Source organism: Xyrauchen texanus, chromosome 1 (assembly GCF_025860055.1).
Source record: "Xyrauchen texanus isolate HMW12.3.18 chromosome 1, RBS_HiC_50CHRs, whole genome shotgun sequence".
Taxonomy (NCBI): Eukaryota; Metazoa; Chordata; class Actinopteri; order Cypriniformes; family Catostomidae; genus Xyrauchen; species Xyrauchen texanus.
In genome coordinates, this window is record NC_068276.1 from 26,270,272 (window position 1) to 26,290,363 (window position 20,092).

The 20,092-nt window shown below is 38.3% G+C and overlaps 2 protein-coding genes and 1 pseudogene across 2 annotated transcripts; 2 read left to right on the forward strand and 1 right to left on the reverse strand.

Moving 5' to 3' along the window:
- The first annotated feature begins 224 nt into the window (after positions 1-224).
- Positions 225-8,406, forward strand: acd (ACD shelterin complex subunit and telomerase recruitment factor). The gene is made up of 13 exons (XM_052134468.1): positions 225-438; positions 517-638; positions 942-1,032; positions 3,698-3,777; positions 3,872-3,916; positions 3,996-4,039; positions 5,398-5,549; positions 5,637-5,715; positions 5,841-6,002; positions 6,086-6,193; positions 6,309-6,634; positions 7,640-7,716; positions 8,141-8,406. The coding sequence occupies exons 1-13, from the start codon at positions 280-282 to the stop codon at positions 8,223-8,225; spliced, it is 1,530 nt and encodes a 509-aa protein (XP_051990428.1). The 5' UTR covers positions 225-279; the 3' UTR covers positions 8,226-8,406.
- Positions 8,407-10,146: 1,740 nt separating this feature from the next.
- On the forward strand, positions 10,147-17,397 carry ogfod1 (2-oxoglutarate and iron-dependent oxygenase domain containing 1). Its single transcript, XM_052116467.1, has 13 exons — positions 10,147-10,382; positions 10,564-10,709; positions 10,785-10,831; positions 10,925-11,025; positions 11,165-11,281; positions 12,347-12,438; positions 12,520-12,648; positions 12,759-12,872; positions 13,454-13,533; positions 13,703-13,959; positions 15,467-15,583; positions 15,770-15,828; positions 15,956-17,397. Exons 1-13 carry the CDS (start codon positions 10,226-10,228, stop codon positions 16,112-16,114), a joined length of 1,575 nt encoding a protein of 524 aa, XP_051972427.1. The 5' UTR covers positions 10,147-10,225; the 3' UTR covers positions 16,115-17,397.
- LOC127638876 (F-box/LRR-repeat protein 8-like) lies at positions 16,444-20,080 on the reverse strand (annotated as a pseudogene).
- Positions 20,081-20,092: the final 12 nt, after the last annotated feature.

Sequence of the window (20,092 nt, forward strand, 5' to 3'; positions counted from 1 at the left end):
ATACAATTTTGAAGTTATTAAGGGAATTATGTATATCACTTCTCTGGTTTCCATAAAATGTATGTTATTTTTCTAATAAACAAGCACCCATATCTGGTCTTGTTATATCACTGCGTACAACTACCACAAAGGGGCACCAAAGTGATTTTGGTTTAGATGAATCGAGCTCAAGCGGAACTCAAACCATCCGGTCCATTTTTCTATACGGAACGAAAACATTGCATCACACTTCAATATGAGAGGCGCGAAGAGAATAGCAGGTTGATTAACTGTCATTATATGCTTGAGAACAGCATCAGATACACCGTTTTATCAATGAGTCCTCCACCAAAGATGAAACGCCGCCGAATGGCCGAGCTGGAGCCGTGGATCGAGAGACTCATTCAAAACTACGGCCAAAGCCAAAGTGAAACAACTGTAAAAGCTCATGTCGTCGGCGTAAGTCGTTTTTTAAGTGGATGTTCAGAGTAAAAAAAAAGAAGTGTCGATCCAATTTTAAAGTGTGCTGTGTTTTAGGCGTGTGATCTGTCAGACTCGCAGCGGATGGAGCACACCGATGTCTGTTTGATGTTTCTGTCCGATGGGAGTGCGCTGATTCCCGCGGTGCTGAGCGGAGCCTCATGGGAGCGTCTGCAGGAGTGAGGGACCTATTAAACCTCTGTTATGACACCACTCACTACACACCTGAGCCCCTGTTTTTATCTTACTCATCTGGATAATCAGGCCCTGCCTGGAACGATGAAACCCGTGTTTAAATAAGCATAATTTAGCTGTTAAATGCATACATTTGTGGTCTGGCCCTCTCCCTTTCAGCAGTGTAACCTTGCATTTACCGGGGTTTAATAGTTATGGGTGAACAGTAGGCAATAGTTTTAGTGCACTCATTGATTGTAATTAAATCAAGCCCTCTAGTATCAGAGCTCTGTTCTCTCTCTCTTCAGTTTGGAGGAAAGAGAGTCCTTCTCAGGCTTGGTCAATGCTGTTGTGTATGTACGCAACTTCAACCTGGATTTCCACATGAACTCTGACCTGGTATGTTTAAAGTCCAGTTTTGATTCTGACTTCCAAAACAATGAATTATCATTGAGCACTTTTCCATTTGACTGATGTTACCAAGACAAAATATGGTTCGTATGTTGTTGTATTCAAGTAGATTACTTCTAAAATGTAATCTGGTACTGATTACAAATTATACAATTTATTATCAGTAACAATCATTTGATTAGATTTTTCAAGTAATCTAATCTGATAGTTTTATTAAGATTCATTTTACAATACTTATTGCCAGTTTTGATATAAATCTATTTTTAAGCGTTGTAAGTACCAATTAAATTTAAAAAGTATTAAAACACAGTAAAGTAACTAATATGATTACACGCATGTAATTTAATTACAAGTACTTGGGTTAAAAGTACTTCAAATAGTCCATTTTAGGTCAAGCCCAATATATCTGTTTTACCGATTAATCGTTACCAATTGTTGCTTTTTGTAACTATCAGTTATCGGCAAAAATCAAAGCCGATATTTGTTACTATTTTAATTCCTCAATAAATCTGAAGTCATGAAATATATATATATATATATATATTAGAGATGCACCGATCGACTGGCCAGGGACCGGAATTAGCCGATTTTCTGCATGCTCGGCCCGGATCGGTAACCGGCCGGTCAGCCTCACGTCTTACCGATTCCAAGCCAGTCCGTTTTGTTGCCAGCGGCGCAGGCAATAACGTCACAGCTGCACGTAAACATGTCATTGGCATGGAAGATCTTCACTGTGAGTGAAGAATACATAAAGTTTGAAATGTGTAATAATTAAACCGTGGGGGAACCACCACAATAACTTTCGGAACAACAAACCTAATTAGACATTTAAAACACCATCACCCAGCTGAAAATGCCCATTTTAAAAAAGAAGCTAAAAAGGGAAAGCGGCTAAAGCTAGCCAGAGCTCTGAGCCAGCCACAAGTCAGCAACCTCTCCTATCATTCCTTGGAATGAGCAACGAAAATACCAAAGCAATTACGAGGAAAATTATGGAATTCATGGCCCTGGATGACCAGCTGTTCTCCATAGTTGAGGACAGAGGGTTGAGAAATCTCATAAATTTCCTCGATACAGAGTAGGAGGTACTTTCCGACGTCGCGTTGCCCGAGTTGTTTAATCTCGTGTCATGTCACACATGCAGCCTGTTATCTGTCAACATTTGGGTACACAAATCCGGGAGAGGGGAAGGGGGGTGCTGGATGGCAGAGGCAGGCTAAATACTATACAAATTGTGCCGTTGTGATTTAACATAATTTCTCCCACTGTGTCCGATATTAAAATCAGTGCGACACACATTGCAAAAGGCGTGGGCATTGTCGATATGGCTTAGGGATATGAAATTCAATTCTTCCATCCAGCTGTTGTTAAATGTACATGTATATTTTGTTTTTATCACCGGAGCACCAGCTGATTCTTCCTCTCCCATCTACCAGTGATGCTTCATTTAACATCCCGCGTCTACTGCCTGCGCAGATATCAACAGCGCAAATGGGTTATAGGTTGCCAGATTGTGGTCATAAATGATTTGTAATGTGTATGATGTGTCGATTGTGTGAGTAGGATGCGTTTCATTCAAGATCTGGCAACTGGACCACCTTGGAATAATATATTGATGGATATAATGTGGTTTGGGCCATACAAATTACAGGAGTTTTTTGGGGAGAAATGACAAAACGGGAGACTCCGGAAAAAAGCAGTGCTCAGTTTTACAACTGATATTTGGACATCTAACGTAAGTTGAGCGTATTGGACACTTCAGTTTTTCAGATCTTTGGAATTGTTTTGTTAGACGAGTAATAAAGATAAAAAGGTCCATTTATAAAAATAGTGGGAAATGACCTCTGTTATGTTAAGCAACTTATTTGCAGTTAATTGTTATTTCTACCTCTTTCTAGTCACAGAGCACTTTATTTTGAGAGTTGTTTAAGTGAGAGAAGATCCTGTAACTTAGTGCATTTTGGGGGAAATTGTAATGTTTAATCATTTATTTTATTATGAAAATAAAATGTTGCATTGAAGAAAGGTAGATTTTGTTTGTATATGCGGTCAATAATAGTTCTTAGAAAGAAAATCGGAAAAAATCGGTATCGGCAGGTCACACTTGCAAAAAAATTGGAAATCGAAATCGGCCAAGAAAATTGCAATCGGTGCATCTCTAATGTGTATATATATATATATATATATATATATACACAAAACTCTAAATCTGGTGAATATAGAGGTTATTAAAATCTCAATTTGGTAATACATAAAGCATTGTAATGGAGTCTCTGTCATTTCAAAATAAGAGTTCCTTGTGTGTTTTGGGCTTGTATATAGTCAAGTCCTTCATTATGCACAAAATCTTAAAGTTTTCTGGTTGTTATTGGGATTTTGCTTGCACAGTAGCTTCTTTTTGGGGGATTTTATTAATTTTGGCAAGACCAAGAATTTGTTTTTTCATTCTCTATATCAATTTTAAAAACTATCAGCTGATGAATCTGTTATTTACCTTTTCCACCACCTTAGTTATCAGTATTGGCAAAATCCATCTATCCAATCTATCAGTCGACCACTAGTTCATTACCACACAACACTTGTTGATTCCAAATTAAATGATCAAATATGCTTTATGCACTAATTGCATTCTTGTTTTTTCTGTGTTTTTAAGGCCTCTTGCCAGTTTTACTTGAAAGTCAATCAAATGAGCACCATATGTATCGCCTCCAAATGGGACCATCCACCCAGCTGGCAAGACATATCTTCATACACATGCACAAAGATGTGCCCTAATCACGCTCAATCATTCTTAATTAACCTCTGAATTTCCCTCTTTATATTTCAGCACAACACTTCCATCAGTCAGAGAACAAATAGTAAAGACATGGAGGTGTGTGGTTATTGACTGTTTATAGTATGTGTGAACTGTTTATGTAACAGTTAGTGGTAATTATATTCTTTTCTGTCAGATCCCTCAGGGAGAGTTCAGTCAACTCTGTTAGTTCTGCATCCGGTACGTGTCACTTCTATTACACATACACACACACTCTCTTTTCTGTCTTTCTTGCTCAGAATAACTTGCATATACACTGGCGGCCAAAAGTTTGGAGTAATGTACAGGTTTTGCTGTTTTGGAAGGAAATTGGTACTTTAGTTCAACAAAGTATCATTCAACTGATCACAAAGTCAGGACATTAATAATGTGAAATGCACTATCACTATTTGAAAGAAGTCATTTTTTGAACAAATCTAGACAGGCCCCATTTCCAGCAGCCATCACTCCAACACATTATCCAAGAGCTGAAAGCTATTTGGCTCGTTAAATGAAGTCTAACATTGTCTTTTTGAGTTGCTACAGTATGCAATAGACCGGCATGTCTTAAGGTGAATATTAGGTCAAAAATGCCAAAAAAGAAACGGCTTGCTTTAGAAACTCATCAGTCAATCATTGGTTTGAGGAATGAAGGCTATACAATGCTTGAAATTGCATACAAACTGAAGATTTCATACAAAGGTGAACACTACAGTCTTCAAAGACAAAGGACAACTGGCTCTAACAAGGACAGAAAGAGATGTGGAAGGCCAGATGTACAACTAAACAACAGGATAAGTACATCAGAGTCTCTAGTTTGAGAAATAGATGCCTCACATGTCCTCAGCTGACAGCTTCATTGAATTCTACCCGCTCAACACCAGTTTCATGTACAACAAGACACAGGGGTGCAGCCTTATATGAAGAAATGCAAAGAAAAAGCCACTTTTGAAACAGAAAAACAAAAAGAAAAGATTGGACTGGACTGGGCAAAGAGACACAGATATTGTACAACAGATAATTGGAAAAGAGTGTTATGGATCTTAACCACATTGAGCTTTTGTGGGATCAGCTAGACTGTAAGGTGTGTGAGAAGTGCCTGACAAGACAGCCACATCTATGGCAAGTGCTACAGGAAGTGTGGGGAGAAATGTCACCTGAGTATCAGGACAAACTGACAGCTAGAATAACAAGGATATGCAAAGTTGTCATTGCTGCACGTGGAGGATTGTTTGATGATAACTTTTTGAAGTAGTTTAAGTTTAAAGTTTAAAAATTTTCCAATTGTAATGGTCATTTTTCACGTTATTAATGTTGTGACTACACATTGTGATCAGTTGATTGCCACTTTGGTCAATAAAAGTACCATTTTCTTTCCATGAGCAAAATCTATACATTATTCCACAATTTGGCCACCAGTGTGCACAAAAATCTTCTTGCACAATTCTGTAAATACCTGTTGTTGGGTTGTCAATGTTTTGAGTGATTTATACCATAAATACTCTGCTGCTACACAGAAATGATAAAGATGTTCGTCCATCATATACCTAATTTTGCAGGGGTCTCTCTCTCCTCTCTATTGGGGGCTTGGCACAATGACATTATAATAAATATTCTGAATGATGCATTGGAGAAAATAAACATGTCTGCAACATATAGTCCAAGTGTGGCAACACCTACACACTGGCACCGAGAGAGGATTCACTGGAGGGTAAGGCGGCTTCCTTGACAACATAATGGCACCAGCTGTTGACCAGATAAATTATCATTGTCTGTAAGTGTGTGTGTGTTTTTCCAGGGACAGGATCAGTTCATTGTCCCCATGCCTTTCCTTCTCATCCCAGAGGAGCAGAGGAAGCTGATGACAGCTGATCCCAGTACTGTCTGCTGTCTAATTAATTGCTTTTTTCATGACAATCCTTTGAGAATTCAGCCAGATTTTTCCATGCATGTGGCGCACTGTGTAAATGTGTTTTTGTCTCCTATATGTGGATGTGCGCAGGTGCAGATTGTGAGTGTGAAACTCCAAATGGCTTGGCTCCACCCCACGAATATTCATATCCCATCAGCACATCAAGAACAAACCAAACACTGGCATTTCAGGACAGAAATAGTGGCTTATGTCCAGATGAAGGACAGCCCACACTGGAACACACAAGACTAGGTGATTTTCCAAAGGACAGAGTCAATGCTGCTCCATTATGGTGATTTGTTTGTTTATTACACTCATCCCCCCTTGTCTCCCAGAGATTTTGTGTGGAACAGGAGAGTTGTCTGGGGATGGCGAAAGCCCGTGGGATATGTTCACTCCAGCGCCAGATCTATTAGGGACACATTCCAACTCTGACTCAAGTGGTAATGTCCTTTTTTTCACAAATGTTTAATGCACTTAAACGGTCGTACTGTTACAGGAAATAAAGACGACCATGTTTCTAATTTGCCTTTCAATCAATTGTTCATCCTGATACAGGCCAAGAGCCCTGTTCTCAGATGGAAAGCCAATCAATTTTAAAAGAAGTTCACCTGTTGCCTATAGCAACAAGCACCCAAGCCCAAGTGGTGTCGGTTGATGGCATTACACAAGGTCAGAGACCTCAGCCATCCCAGATCAGTCCGTCCCACTCGAGTGGCAAGTCTAGAGGAGACACTAGTCAAGAGGAAGACAAAGAGCTGAATAAATTGAGTCCTCCCTCATGGATCGTCCAGAATACAGCCCAACCCTCTAAACCGAGCTCCTCAGTGTCCCCACCCACCAAGACAAACTTGGCAGTGTCTCCTCACACCAAACCCAGCAAAGTGAGTGTGAATGTTAAATATTTTGCAGTGTTACAGTAGGGTGATTTTGAAGCTCACTTGCACATATTCTTGTGTGACCTGCACCATCATTTTGAATCACTTTGTCCCAGGAACAACTTTTTAAAAATTTTGTTCACTAAAGAAAAAAGGAGAGCAATTGAAAAGGATTATATCATCCAACATTTAAATGATTGTCCCACATCTGAATATGCATAGTTCCCTGCTAAGTATTATGTCAAATAAGTAGTTGGTTCGAATCTTCATTTACAATTAGGCGAAAAATTACAAATGACCCATTACGTCAGTTGAGACTTGACAATTTTTTAATCAATGCCATGGGAGTTGAGGAGACATCACATTCAAAAAACTAAATTAAAAATAAAAGTGATGAACTGGGAGTTGGCAGCTCTTTTCAACTGTAAGTGCTATAAATACAATCAAGTCATTCCTTTTGGTTAAATTGTATTTGTTTAACAAAACCAAGGTAAAATATTTTCACTGTTGTTATTAAGTATAAAGTATTGGAGTGTAAACATTATTAGATCTTTATGAAGCTGAAACATTTCTTTTTGCTTTAGTGCATTTAATTCAAAATGTGTTTCTGGGTCCAAGTGATGCAAAATGATGGTGCAGGTCACGTGTGTTAAACATGGAGTGTGTCATTTTACAGATGTTAAAATATTTACTTTCCCAGCTTAATATTCAGAGGCAACTATTTGAAAGTCACTAAAAAAAGTAAACACTGTGGTGCCATCAAAACATTGCTCTGTTTGTTTGAGCATCCAGACCAGCCTGACAAAGCAACATTGGCTCAACCAATGGCAGCCTGGGGGATTGTTCAGGAAACCTGTTTAAAAACTGACATTATTTTTGCAATTCCATCTGGCGATGCTAGAGATGCTGAAATTACACACTTCATTTTCAAAAGTCAGTTTCAAAACTTCATATTCTACTAGTGTATTGCTTTAATAATGTTCTTGTTTTTTTTCACTTTTCCTCTTCCAGGTGCATTCAGATGGAACGTCTTTTTCCTATTTGTATCATCCTGACCCTCAGGTTGCCGCAGCCCTCAGCACATTCCAGTGAGTGTAATCTGTTCCCTTTTGAGACATGCAGAATATAATACATTTATAATGTGATGGACTGATCTCTTATCCTACCTTTTATTTAAAAAAAAAAAAACTTTTTCAATTACCCGATCTAGAAGGAATGTATTTGTTTTTCATTACACAGTGTGCTCAGATACAGTGTCGAAATGTAAATGCAGGCACACAATCAGTAAGACAAATAAACGGTATCTTACTTAAGTGTGAAATATTTGAGGCACAGTGTGCAGAATTGAAATCAAACTACGTAGTCAATTAATTGCCTTTTAAACAAGCTAACTTCTCTGAACTACTGTTACCGCCACACCCTGAATGTCTGTTTCTGTGTGTGTGTGTGTGTGTGTGTGTGTGTGTGTGTGTGTGTGTGTGTGTGTGTGTGTGTGTGTGTGTGTGTGTGTAGAATCCCAGGGCAGTTTATACAGTGGGCGGTGCGTTATCTGGGGACCTCTGACTGTGCGGATGTCAACGCTGGAGCTGGTTCTTGAGGCATTACCTGTTACCTCAAATGACATGATGTTAGGTTTTTTTTTATTATTATTTTGTAGTACAAATATTTTTGTGTGCGTGTGTTTATATCTATGTATGTTATTCAAAAACAATTGTAAAGTTGATATATAATATAATTTTTTACTGGATGCTGTTGTTTAATTAACTGAGTAAATTCAGTGTTGGGTCATTTGTAATAAAAGTTCATATTTAAATGCAATGTCCTGTTTTATAATTTGTAATATTTAATCACAATATGACTTATGTAAGCATATTTATCTCTTTTAAGCCATGGTCTTGATGAACCAAGCAGAAACCTGTGTTAAGACAATTTGCTTATCTATTGTTAGACATCACATCATTGGGAAAGTGTCAGAGTTCAGAATTATTTATAAAAAAGGCATTTCGTACATACAGTGACTTGAATACACATTTACTGTGATGGACATGTTTTACATTTCTGAATTAAAATCCTTTTTATCATTCTGGTTCAAAAATGTCAAGATGGTGTAGTTGCCCTGAGCTCATAACCAAGAGAGCAGCTCACTTAAGGCTGACTACATGTCACTTCATTAATTAATTTGGGCACAATGATGGATAAATCTGATTCTAGGCAATGCAGGATGCAAAGATTAAATTCACCCTCACTTCCAGCTGGCATATTTTTTTTTACTGTAAAGCTCAAACATGTTCATAATCCGTTCATCATGATGTGTTTATGTAAGAAATATTATGAAATACAAATTTTCAGTGAACATGAACAGCCTGTGATGCATCACTGTCAATCTGTGTAACAGAATAATAGTAACTAAACATTCTGTATATCACTTGACCTTTGTTTTAATTACATTTTCATTCCTTGAATTCTTATTTTTTACCCCAAGTATCACAAATATTTTATACAGATTTCAGTGCAGAAGAAGTTTGCAGATTTTAAGTGGGCCTATGTCTTACCATAGTAATAATAATATTGTCATGAAGCATAAAGCAATAATTACTCAATATTTGTAATATTATATATATATATATATATATGAAACATTAAAATGGTAGTAATAGTGGGTAAAAATAGAACAATATCTGTAGATATTGAAAACAAACACCTATTTTATAGGTGTTTGTTTTCCATTTTTTTATTTCAATTTGCCACTGATTTTATCCATAAAAGGAAACCGAATTTGTATTGCCAGTGGAATCACTGTTGTTGGTTTTTTCTCCCCAATTTGTAATTTCTTATGTACTCTTAAGTGCTGGATGTGGCATAGTGACTTGCCTTAATCAGGGTGGCAAAGGATGAATCTCAGTTGTCTCCACGTCTGAGTCTGTCAATCTGCGTATCTTATCAAATGGCTTGCAGAGCACGTTTCCACAGAGACATAGTGTGTGTGGAGGCCACTGATCTATATATATATATAACTGTCAGTGGTGGAGGCCCACGCTATTCTCTGCAGCATCAGCACATAACTCGCCACGGGCCCCACCTAGAGGGAGAACCACATTATAGCAACCATGAGGAGGATAACCTATGTCATTTTTTCCCATTTTTATGGTTGATGTGAACATTAACTGAAGCTCCTGACCCATATCTGCATGATTTTATGCCCTGCTGCCACACGATTGGCTGATTAGATAATCACATGGATGATTGTTAGTGTCAGATGGGCTGGTTTGAGTATTTCTGTAACTGATAATCTCCTGGGATTTTCACACAACAGTGAGAAATCACTGTTTTAAAAGGTTTGACATAATCAGAAAAGGGCAGAATCATGTTTAAAAAAAAATGTATGTTCTTCAGCCATCGAATTGATTTCTACATTTTCTTTTGAATCAGTACGGTGCGAGACAGTGCGCCTGTTCCATGGCTGACCTCCAGGGGCAGTAATGAGCCCATAGAGTCTCTTCCTAAATGCAAACGAAGAGGCGAAAAATAGGAAACGCTGCTTGTCTTCGCTGAGAAAACAAAAGTCTCCCCGGGCTTTAATTCCCACATGCTGTCGACATGTCACCCAAAAAACGGCAGAATGTTTCTGAAACGGGTGGAAAGAATAAGAAAGGGAAACGTGGTGAACTCGCCGTGATAAATTCGGATTTGAGGGATGATTCTATCCAGAAAGGAATGAGAGACGCATGGCAGAGGAAAGAGAGTTATTCTAATGGTGTGTATACCCACACATGTAACGGAATGAGCTTACGTAACTTGTACTGTATTTTTTACAGTAATTATGAACAAGAGAACATGGATGTGTATGGTCAGGTTGCTAGTGAGAGATAAAGCAAGCTAGTTTTAAAGGTGCATTTATTGACTTGTGTGTGTGAACCTCTCCTCTCTCTGTTCAGGCAGTGTGCAGCTGGACTGCGAGCCCTTTCCTCACTGTCAGATCACTAATTTCCTGCAGAGTGAGAGCTTTGTGGAGAGCCTACAAGCAGAGCTAATTCAGCTTAATTTCAACAGCAAGTCAAATGACTTGTACAAGTTTCAACAGGTATCACTGAGGCTTCTTAAAAAATTATTGTGAGTGGGATTGGATGCTGATACCTGAATTCTGTTTCTTCTGCAGTCAGATGATCTGAGAGAGAGAAGAGAACACCATATATCACAGATAAGGTGTGAAAAATGTCAAGTTATTTTACCCTTTTCACAAGTTGATTTGCTGACAGACGTGTTTATTTGTTTTTTATTTATTTATTTTGAGGTCAGGTCAGTGATTTTTGGGGAGTTCCGTCTGTGGTTGTCAGAAGTGTTGCAAGTGGATTTGGAGGCAACTGTCGATATATCCTGTGCCAAATATGAGCATACAGGTAAGCCATCTGGCTGGCAGCTTTGCAACCAATCAGATGGTCACTGGAGTGTAGGTGGGGTGACGATGTGCAGCTGGTGTATTCTCAAAGGGTCTCTAGATGTCTCTTTCCCTCCCTACGTTTTTTTCTCTTTGTGCAGATGTGTTGCTCTGTCATGATGATGAGCTGGAGGGGCGAAGAGTTGCATTCATTCTCTACCTGGTGCCTCCTTGGGAGCTGACAGATGGAGGATCACTGGACCTGTTCAGCACTGATGGTGTGTGATCGAACATATTTCATAGAACATTTTACTTTGCCTTAGATAAAAAAAAATTTGTGGGTGGATTGGTGTTATGTATTAAGTCAACATGAAATCATAATTGACCCTATTTACTTAACCTTAATGACGATTAAATGTTTTTACTTTTGTAAACACTTGTATAGTTCATGGTCATGACCATTAAAATGAATGGGTGAGACTATAACACATAGTCAATTTGTCATAGACAAATAAATTGATGAGACCATACCACTCCCACAGTGCAGAACACACCCACACCTATCCCCCCTCCCTCCCTCCCTCCCACACACATACACACACAAAGACAGACAGACAGAAATTAAAGGGTGGGACTGTGACACAGCCACACTTGCAGTTTGTCTACTCGAGTACTCTAATTACTATGTTCATAATTGTATATACATATATATAATAACATGTCTGACAAACGGCTATGGCTGCTGCATTGCATCTTGTTGTTCCAGTGTATCATCTATTCTTTATTATAGGCTGTTAAAAAATATGTTACAAAATGTACAAAATATTCAAAATATAATGCATCATATTTTATCATCATGTGAAGATTCGCTGTCCAACTCTGAAATTGCCCAACGCATGTTTGTCTATTCTTCCTTCAGGTTACCGTAGTGATCTTAGTAAATGTGCACCGTGGGGGAAAATGATGTCACTCAAGTTCTTGACAATGGTTTAGGAAGTCATTTAATCCTGGTTAATGCTGAAATGGAAAAGTGACTGATAGATTTGGAAAAAAAAAGCAATTCCATGTCCTGGTCAAAATGCCTTCTCGAAACTGGGTGCCAGCTGTGTTTCAGTAATGGAGATGTCCAACACAGTCGTCTAAAATTTTGCTTTTAGGTTTGGCTCCATTTTGGTATGGAATGCCAACTTTGCACGATACAATAATTTCCTGATGGATACAGTCAAGTGCTGCACAATATTTTTTCTCTCATTCACTATCCTGTCAGAAATATGTCTCAGTACGGATGTAAACTGGGTTGCGCATACCATTTCATGCTGACTTTTTGATAATTCTGTTTGCAGAACACTCTCAGCCGGTGAGCATTTCCAAGTCTCTGCTTCCTCGCTGGAACTCTCTGGTGTTTTTTGAAGTGTCCCCAGTCTCCTTCCATCAGGTAGTGACAAGCATAGATTCTCCATTCAATAATGAGTTATGGCCGTTTTAATCAACTGAACTCAAAGCCCGCCTCTCTCAGGTGGCAGAGGTTCTTAGTGAGGGGAAGTGCCGTTTATCTCTGAGTGGTTGGTTTCATGGCCACTCACTGCCAAGACCCCCACGCTACATGGAACCCTCTGATCCCCGTCACACGCACATCCCCAGAGATGTAAGTCAAATTCTCATAAGAGTGTATGGTTTTAGATTGTTACATGACTTACTGATGACATCATATCTGAAGTATAATGTGGTATGTATTGGTGGGTGGGTTTGTTACAGGAGAGTGTTATATTTGATTGGGTGAACGAGATGTACCTGGATCCTCGCTATCAGGCTCGGGTGCAGCAAGAATTCGAAGATAGTTCAGAGATCTGCTTGCCTAGTTTCTTACAGGTGTGTCATCAGCATTGTTATTGTTATTATTAGTAGTACACTAAGGTTTTTCACTAATAATTAATCTGGTATACAAACACAAATGTGTACACTAATATATGGTTTTGCCCTGTATAAGCATAAAAAGGTAAGTACATGTTCGGCTTATGTAGTATTTTAAATATATAAGGTTAAAAAAAAAAACGAAGAAGAGGCATTCATAAGGCCCTCTTTGTCTGTGCTGTTGTGGAGGCTCATATATTATTGATGTAAAGGAGAATTTTTAGTGACATGTCACTTTCCCACTGTAGAGGAATGTAGCCAGTATGTTTTAAATAATTAAATATTCAAGTGATTTATTTTTCATTTTGCACATGTAAGATTTACTTTGGAGACTCTGCATGCCAGAATGTGTGCTTATATTGGGCCATATAGATGTAAATCAGAATAAATATGCCATAAACAATGTTGTTCTTTTCTTTAGACAACAAATAAGTATCAATGAATGTCTGCATTTATCAGAAACTATTACATATTTCCACATGCTTTTATATCTCTATAATGCTGATGTGCTGAATTCTGACCTTTTTAACCTTTATCAGGAGGAAAAATTTAGGCAGGTGCGTAGTGCTCTGCAGTCTTCTGAAATCCAGTGGGAGAAAAGGGGTCCACCCAATAAGAGGTGAGATCCAACCACCTGTCTCTTGTTTAATGATGATACAGGAACTATCTATCCATTCCTGTCAAAAGCAGACAATAATTTGCTGAAGTAAGCTTATTTTATTGTAATGAGTGTCAAGTGATTGTTGATGTGGTACTCATGAATTTCACTGCTTAACACATTTGTCTAGGTGTTATAGCTGTGCAGATATCCAGAATGTCCCATCTTGTTTAAAGGAGTGCTGGGAACTCCTTTCCTCTGAGCCATTCTTCATCCTCTTGTCCAACTTGACTGGCCTCCGTCTCCACTATCTGGCTCAGTGTGATGATGAGGACGAGAGCGATGAGGAAAAGAGTGAGACAGAGAATGAAGATGAAGAGAACAGCACACGAGTAGAAGGCTCCAGTTGTGCCGCTGGTGCTTCATCAGCTGAGAATAAAGCCAAAGGTGATCAGTGTGTGTCAGGATGGGAATCATAAGGAACTTAACATTTCTGTTTCCAATTCAGATTCATCTGAACAATTTTTTATTATCTCCCCAATTTGGAATTCCCAATGCGCTCTAAGTCCTTGTGGTGGTGTAGTCATTCACCTCAATCCGGGTGGCGGAGGATGAATCTCCGTTGCCTCCGCGTCTGAGACAGTCAATCCGTGCATCTTATCACGTGGCTTGTTGAGTGCATTACCACGGAGACATAGCACATGTGGAGGCTTCACGCTATTCTCCGCAGCATCCACACACAACACATCACGCAATTCTTGTTGCATTTAATGGCCACATTCAATCATTTCTAGTGGTGGGTAAAAATATTGATTTTCTGATGCATCAGGATCTTTATTTGAACAATCTTGATGTCGATTTTGAAATCCCAAGATCGATCCTTTACTCTATGCTACAATGAGAGGATTTACAACAACATTTCACGCTATGTGACTAAAATGCATATACAGTATTTCAGCAATTGGTAGGTAAATGTTCATATTTCACTCACCAGTAATTGTGTAGTTTAGTGGTGGAGTATTCATATGTTGAATGTAAAGTTGTTCTGTGTATCGCGTGTCCAAAGATTAGATCCATGCGACCCATTTGTCATTGAATGTCTATTTTAAAACCCTTTCTGTTCTTTACGGACCGTTTTTGATCACAAACAATTACATTTAATTCTATGCAGGCATAGCACAGATGACATAAAGCCATTGGATTTTCTCTTTGTTAAAGAGACTGTATCGGTTTTAGCACGTCTTCAACAAATCAATGTAAATAGTACAACTTATGCAATTATACAATAAATATGTAACAAAAAATTATATTTGAAAATATAGTCTTATTTATTGATTGAAGACATGGATTTATTCTTTTTTTACTATATGTGACCAGAATGTTGAAAAACAAATCAAATATAATTAGTAAAATTTATATTTTTCATAATGTATCTAGTTAGGTCACATTTATAATTAACAGAATTAGCTGGGAAAGAATTTCTTTCATATGTAAGCAAAAGGGACATTATAACTGAAATACACTGAAATAAGCAAGTCAGTCCACTGTCGGCCATCTTTGGAATGCACTCTGAAGGCTTTTTCCAGTCATGACAGAGCAGCTCCTATCTACTTGAATGGAGAAAGACCGAAATCTCAAAAACCGTTGGTCAACTGTACGATCAAAGAACATTTTAAGTCAGCAATAACATTTTAAAATAATGGACTCAAAATTGTGGTTCTTTACCTCATATTTTGCTAAAAACCAAAATGTTCCCATCGACTACTCGATTATTTTAGAACGTTGTTCGAGAACTGTTGATGGAACCGAATGTCATCAAATTCCTTCGGTTCTAGTCATTTTTTTTTAATTGAACTGGTTCTGAATAAGAACTTGTTCTTGGTTCCAAACTCTAAACGTGTGCATGTGTAGTTTTGTTGATTTCTACAATATATTGTCATTTGCATTTTTGCAGGACCTCCTACTTATGTAGGAAAACTGCGTCGCTGGGCACATGGTGACTACACATTATTACATGACTCTGTGAAACGAGAGTATGGTTTGGATCTTCAGCTTCACATGGGCTGTGCAGGTATGTGTGCTCTGCGACATCCAATGTGAATGAGAACATTTTCCATTCATTCAAAATGCCTTTTACTATTAGTTAATGAGTGTGTTCTGTATGACCAAATGTGATTGAGCAGATTAGAAGAATCATGCCAAAAAAAAAAGAGGCTAGACCATATCAGTCAAAAACCTGTTCCAATTTCTCTCTCAGGGTGGAAGGCAGAGTTTGGGGGATTTACATCCTATATTGCACATGATGAAGACGAGGAGGTAAGTGATGTCACAAAATGTCAGTTTGGTTTATTTGATAATTTTATTCTACTGTTACTACAGTATACATGTAAACACCGCAGACTACAGCACATGTTGTGTGTTAACATGCTTTTGTGTTCTGTAGCTCTTGACGGTGTATCCAGAGGATAACTCCCTCGCTCTGGTCTACAGAGACAAAGACACACTCAAGTTCATCAAACATATTAATAACAGCAGCTCTGCCCAGCTTTCTGCCCCAAATACCACAGCATTCTATGACTTTTGTTTTAACTACTATGAATGATGTGAGAAACAGAGCGATTGATTGACTGTAAAATTCAAGAGGCACTTTCATCTTGGACTGAAGGATGTATAAGAATTTTGCAAACATTCAGTGCTAAATTTGATGCTCTACATTAAATGTAATAATTGGATTGTAAATCAAAATGAGAGCATTTTGTGCTATAATGTCAGTAAATGGATTATTAACCACCCAGGTAATGTCATTGTTTTTTATTTGATCTTCAGCACAGAACTGTACCAAGCCATTAAAAATAGTGCAGATATATGAAACAAATGATTTACATTATCAAAGCATTTGCAAACCCTATTTGAAAGCCTGTATGCCAAGTATTACTTTAATTTTATGCAGGTCCAGAGGCTCTTTATGTATTTTGAGTGTGTATATGCAGAGGTTTGGACAGTGTGTGATGAACGCTGTTATCACATCATGCGAGACCACACAATAACGGTGAACCTCCGAAGTTTGACACACTGCTTTGCTAAGGATATCAGAGCAGAGTTTAGTTCAGGAGAGGAGGGTGTCTACAGCTTCAGAACCTCCAGTGTGTTTGCATAACTCTTCCCTACTAGATGAACCTCATCCAACAGCAATGTCCAAGTGAGCAAGTGTAGACTTCGGACTGGGATGCTGAGCTGCAGAACCCCGGGAACATGCCATTCAGGGAGGGTGTGGTCCAGCTCAAGCTCCACCCAGAGATGTGGGTGTCTCAGTTTTAACTCTAACTATATTTGGTCACAGAGAGGCAGTGCGTATCTGAGGCTGCGTTCACAACGAAGCTCTAGTATATTCAGCGCTGGTCGCTCTGGCAACATAAGATCGTTCAGAACATCTTGTGACAGACTGGTCTGAAAAACTCAAAGAACACTGAGTGACCGGCAGTACTTCAGCACTTGCCTCAGTGTTTCAGCGTTGACGCCACATACCAGAGAATGATTGTTGATGTTAAGACTTTGCAGAGCAGGACAAAGCATGGCTACACTCCTGACAAAGGAGTCGCTGAGAGTGAAGGTAACACCCCTTAAGTTGAGCACAGTAAGTGACGACTAATTCATCAGTATGTCCACTAAGCCTTGTTGCAGGTCCTGACCAGGGTAAAAGAGGGGTGTATTCCCCACACAGCAGATGGAAAGTCCCTCCAGCCACCCATCACCCTTGGCAACTGCCTGCCGCAGCACCCACAGTCCTGTTCTATGATTAGCTGGATCAGTCAGATTCATGCTCAGCTTCAAATTTCGGACCAGTGGCAGATGAGCAGTACATTTTTCAGGACTACTAGTCCCTGACTCACACCTAAAATAGAGATAACATGTGAGAAACCAATTCTCCCATCATTTACTCACCCTAATGTCATCCCAGATCTGAACACAAACAAAGATTTTTAGAAGAATATTTATGCTCTGTAGGTTCATACAATGTAAGTAAATGGTGGCCAGAACTTTGAAAGTCCAAAAATCACTAAGTCAGCATTAAAGTAATCCATATGACTCCAGTGGCTAAATCAATTTCTTCATAAGTGAAATAATAGGTGTGGGTGGGAAAACAGATCAATATTTGAGTCCTTTTTTACTGTTAATCTTCACTTTCACTTCCACATTTTTCTTCATGTGGTTTTACCAATTTTCATTAATCATGCATGTCGCCATTGACTGTGCAGAGAGAATAATTTATAGCAAAAAAGTACTTAAATATCAATCAGTTGCTCACCCACACAATCATATCACTTCAGAAGAAATTGATTTTTTTCTGTGGACGAGTGTTAAAAAACTGTGCTGAGCAACTATCCACAGTTTTTACTTTGTGATTCCGAAGATCTTTAGACCAACGCTTAGTACCAACTATATGGAAAATTTCAACTATTATACCATTTCCTAAAAACAATAAACCAGTAGAGCTTAGTGACTATCGGCCAATTGCACTGACCTCTTTGGTGTTTAAAAGCTTTGAAAGGCTTGTTAAAAGATATGTGGTGTTAAAAACGCAACATTTATTGGAACCGTTGCAATTTGCATATCAGTCAAACAAGGAAGTGGACGATGCAATATTAACATTGTTGCATATTGTTTACTCGCATCTTGAAGTTCCCAAAAATCACGTGAAAATCCTATTTGCTGACTTTTCGTCTGCGTTTAATACCATACTGCCTACTGTGTTGGTTGAAAGATTAGCCATAGAGTTTAACCTGGATGGAGGACTTATTCTGTGGTTGCGGGATTTTCTAAGAAACAGAGTTCAGCGAGTGAGAATGGGTGGATCACTATCGGAGAAACAAATTGCTAATGTTGGATCCCCACAAGGCTGTGTCCTCTCACCACTACTGTTTATATTGTACACAAATACCTGCATAAGTACCCATCCAAGGAGATATTTAATCAAATTTGCAGATGATACTGCATTAGTTAGTCTCCTCCAGGGGGATGAGGACAGTCATGGACCTGTTTTAAATGAATTTATTACTTGGTGCAACATGTCAAACCTTAAGTTAAATATTTCAAAAACAAAGGAGATGAGTATTGATTTTAGGAAGGAGTCTTCAGTGAGTGTGACCACTATTAAAGGGGTACCAATACAGAGTGTTAATGAGTATAAATATCTTGGGGTAGTCTTTGATCACAAACTAAGGTGGGATAAATGGACTGAAGCTGTGCACAAAAAAGGACAGCAAAGGCTATACTTCCTTAAGAAGATGCTGACATTTAATGTAAATGTTTCAATCCTAAGAGTATTTTATGATTCTTTTATTGAAAGTGTTTTTACATTTTGCATCACCTGCTGGTTTGGAAATGTCACAGTGAAGCAAAAAAGTTCGCTTAGAAAGGTCTTGATTACTGCGAGTAAATTAATTGGTATCCCTTTAAGAGGTCTTGAACAAATTTATAAAACTAGTTGCCTTAGTAAAGTAAGACAAATTATATCAGACAATAGACATCCTCTGTTTGATAAATTTGAGATATTACCCTCAGGTAGATGATTCAGGATGCCAGCAATTTTTAAAAACGGGGAAAAATTCCTTCTTGCCACAGGCAGTAAAATTATTAAATGATAGGTAGTGTGGGTGTTCACTGAGCGGGTCTCAGTGAAGATTAGAATTTGTTTTTATTTATTTTATATATAAATCTGCATATTTGTTACATGTATATTGTTGGTCTTATATGTACGCATGTTGAAACACAAGCAACAAAAATTTCCCTAAGGGGATAATAATAAAGCAATCAATCAATCAATTTAACCACTCAAGTCTACTGTGGTTATTTGTATGCTACCTTTATGTGCTTTTTGGAGCTTCAAATGTCTTTCATTCTTTTACATTGAATGGACCAACATAGCTGACTGAAATATAAATTAAAAAAATCTTTGTGTTCAGCACAAGAAATTAAGTCATTACAAACAGTATTGATTACACAACATTATTGCTTTTATCAGTGAACCATGAACAGAACATTTGATCAAGTTTGAGCATGTTTGTTGTTGTTTATTTCCATCTAATTGATACAAAAGTAATCCACAGTTTTTACCTGACTTCGGTGTCTGTCCATGAGCTTGGATGTGCCATGATATCAGACCACGCCTTACAAACAGTAAACGCATTGCATTTGTCCTGTAAAGGTAGGAAAGAAATAAATATGTGCAAGGACCTCCTTTGGCAGACCCATTCTATTATTTCAACAATCCCTTATCTACAGAATATCTTATGTCAGCCGCAGCCACTTTAAATGTATAAAAAACGCTTTAAAACAGACCGGTTATGCATTTGATATCACAACCTTTGTGAACCTTTAATCCAGCACATGAGCGTTTGTTAGGACTGCCCTGTCACTGCGTCGAAGTCTTCAGAGAGGAAATGTGTGCTCTGAAACTTTGCGTTTCTGCACTTCCTCTTGCGTCGCGAGTTTTGTAGTTAAACGCATCGATTAAAAAAGACGATGAGCCTTCGGCCAATCGTCATAGAACGCGCTGCATTTTAAGCCAATCAGATCAATC

What these genes read in the sequence shown, in the direction of transcription:
- acd (XM_052134468.1), top strand. Translation starts at nt 280, where the DNA reads ATGCTTGAGAACAGCATCAGATACACCGTTTTATCAATGAGTCCTCCA. An exon ending in TCCACATGAACTCTGACCTG is followed by an intron (nt 1,033 to 3,697) that starts GTATGTTTAAAG and finishes TGTGTTTTTAAG; the next exon opens with GCCTCTTGCCAGTTTTACTT. An exon ending in CTCTGTTAGTTCTGCATCCG is followed by an intron (nt 4,040 to 5,397) that starts GTACGTGTCACT and finishes CTAATTTTGCAG; the next exon opens with GGGTCTCTCTCTCCTCTCTA.
- ogfod1 (XM_052116467.1), top strand. Translation starts at nt 10,226, where the DNA reads ATGTCACCCAAAAAACGGCAGAATGTTTCTGAAACGGGTGGAAAGAAT. An exon ending in CACCATATATCACAGATAAG is followed by an intron (nt 10,832 to 10,924) that starts GTGTGAAAAATG and finishes TTTTGAGGTCAG; the next exon opens with GTCAGTGATTTTTGGGGAGT. An exon ending in CACATGATGAAGACGAGGAG is followed by an intron (nt 15,829 to 15,955) that starts GTAAGTGATGTC and finishes TGTGTTCTGTAG; the next exon opens with CTCTTGACGGTGTATCCAGA.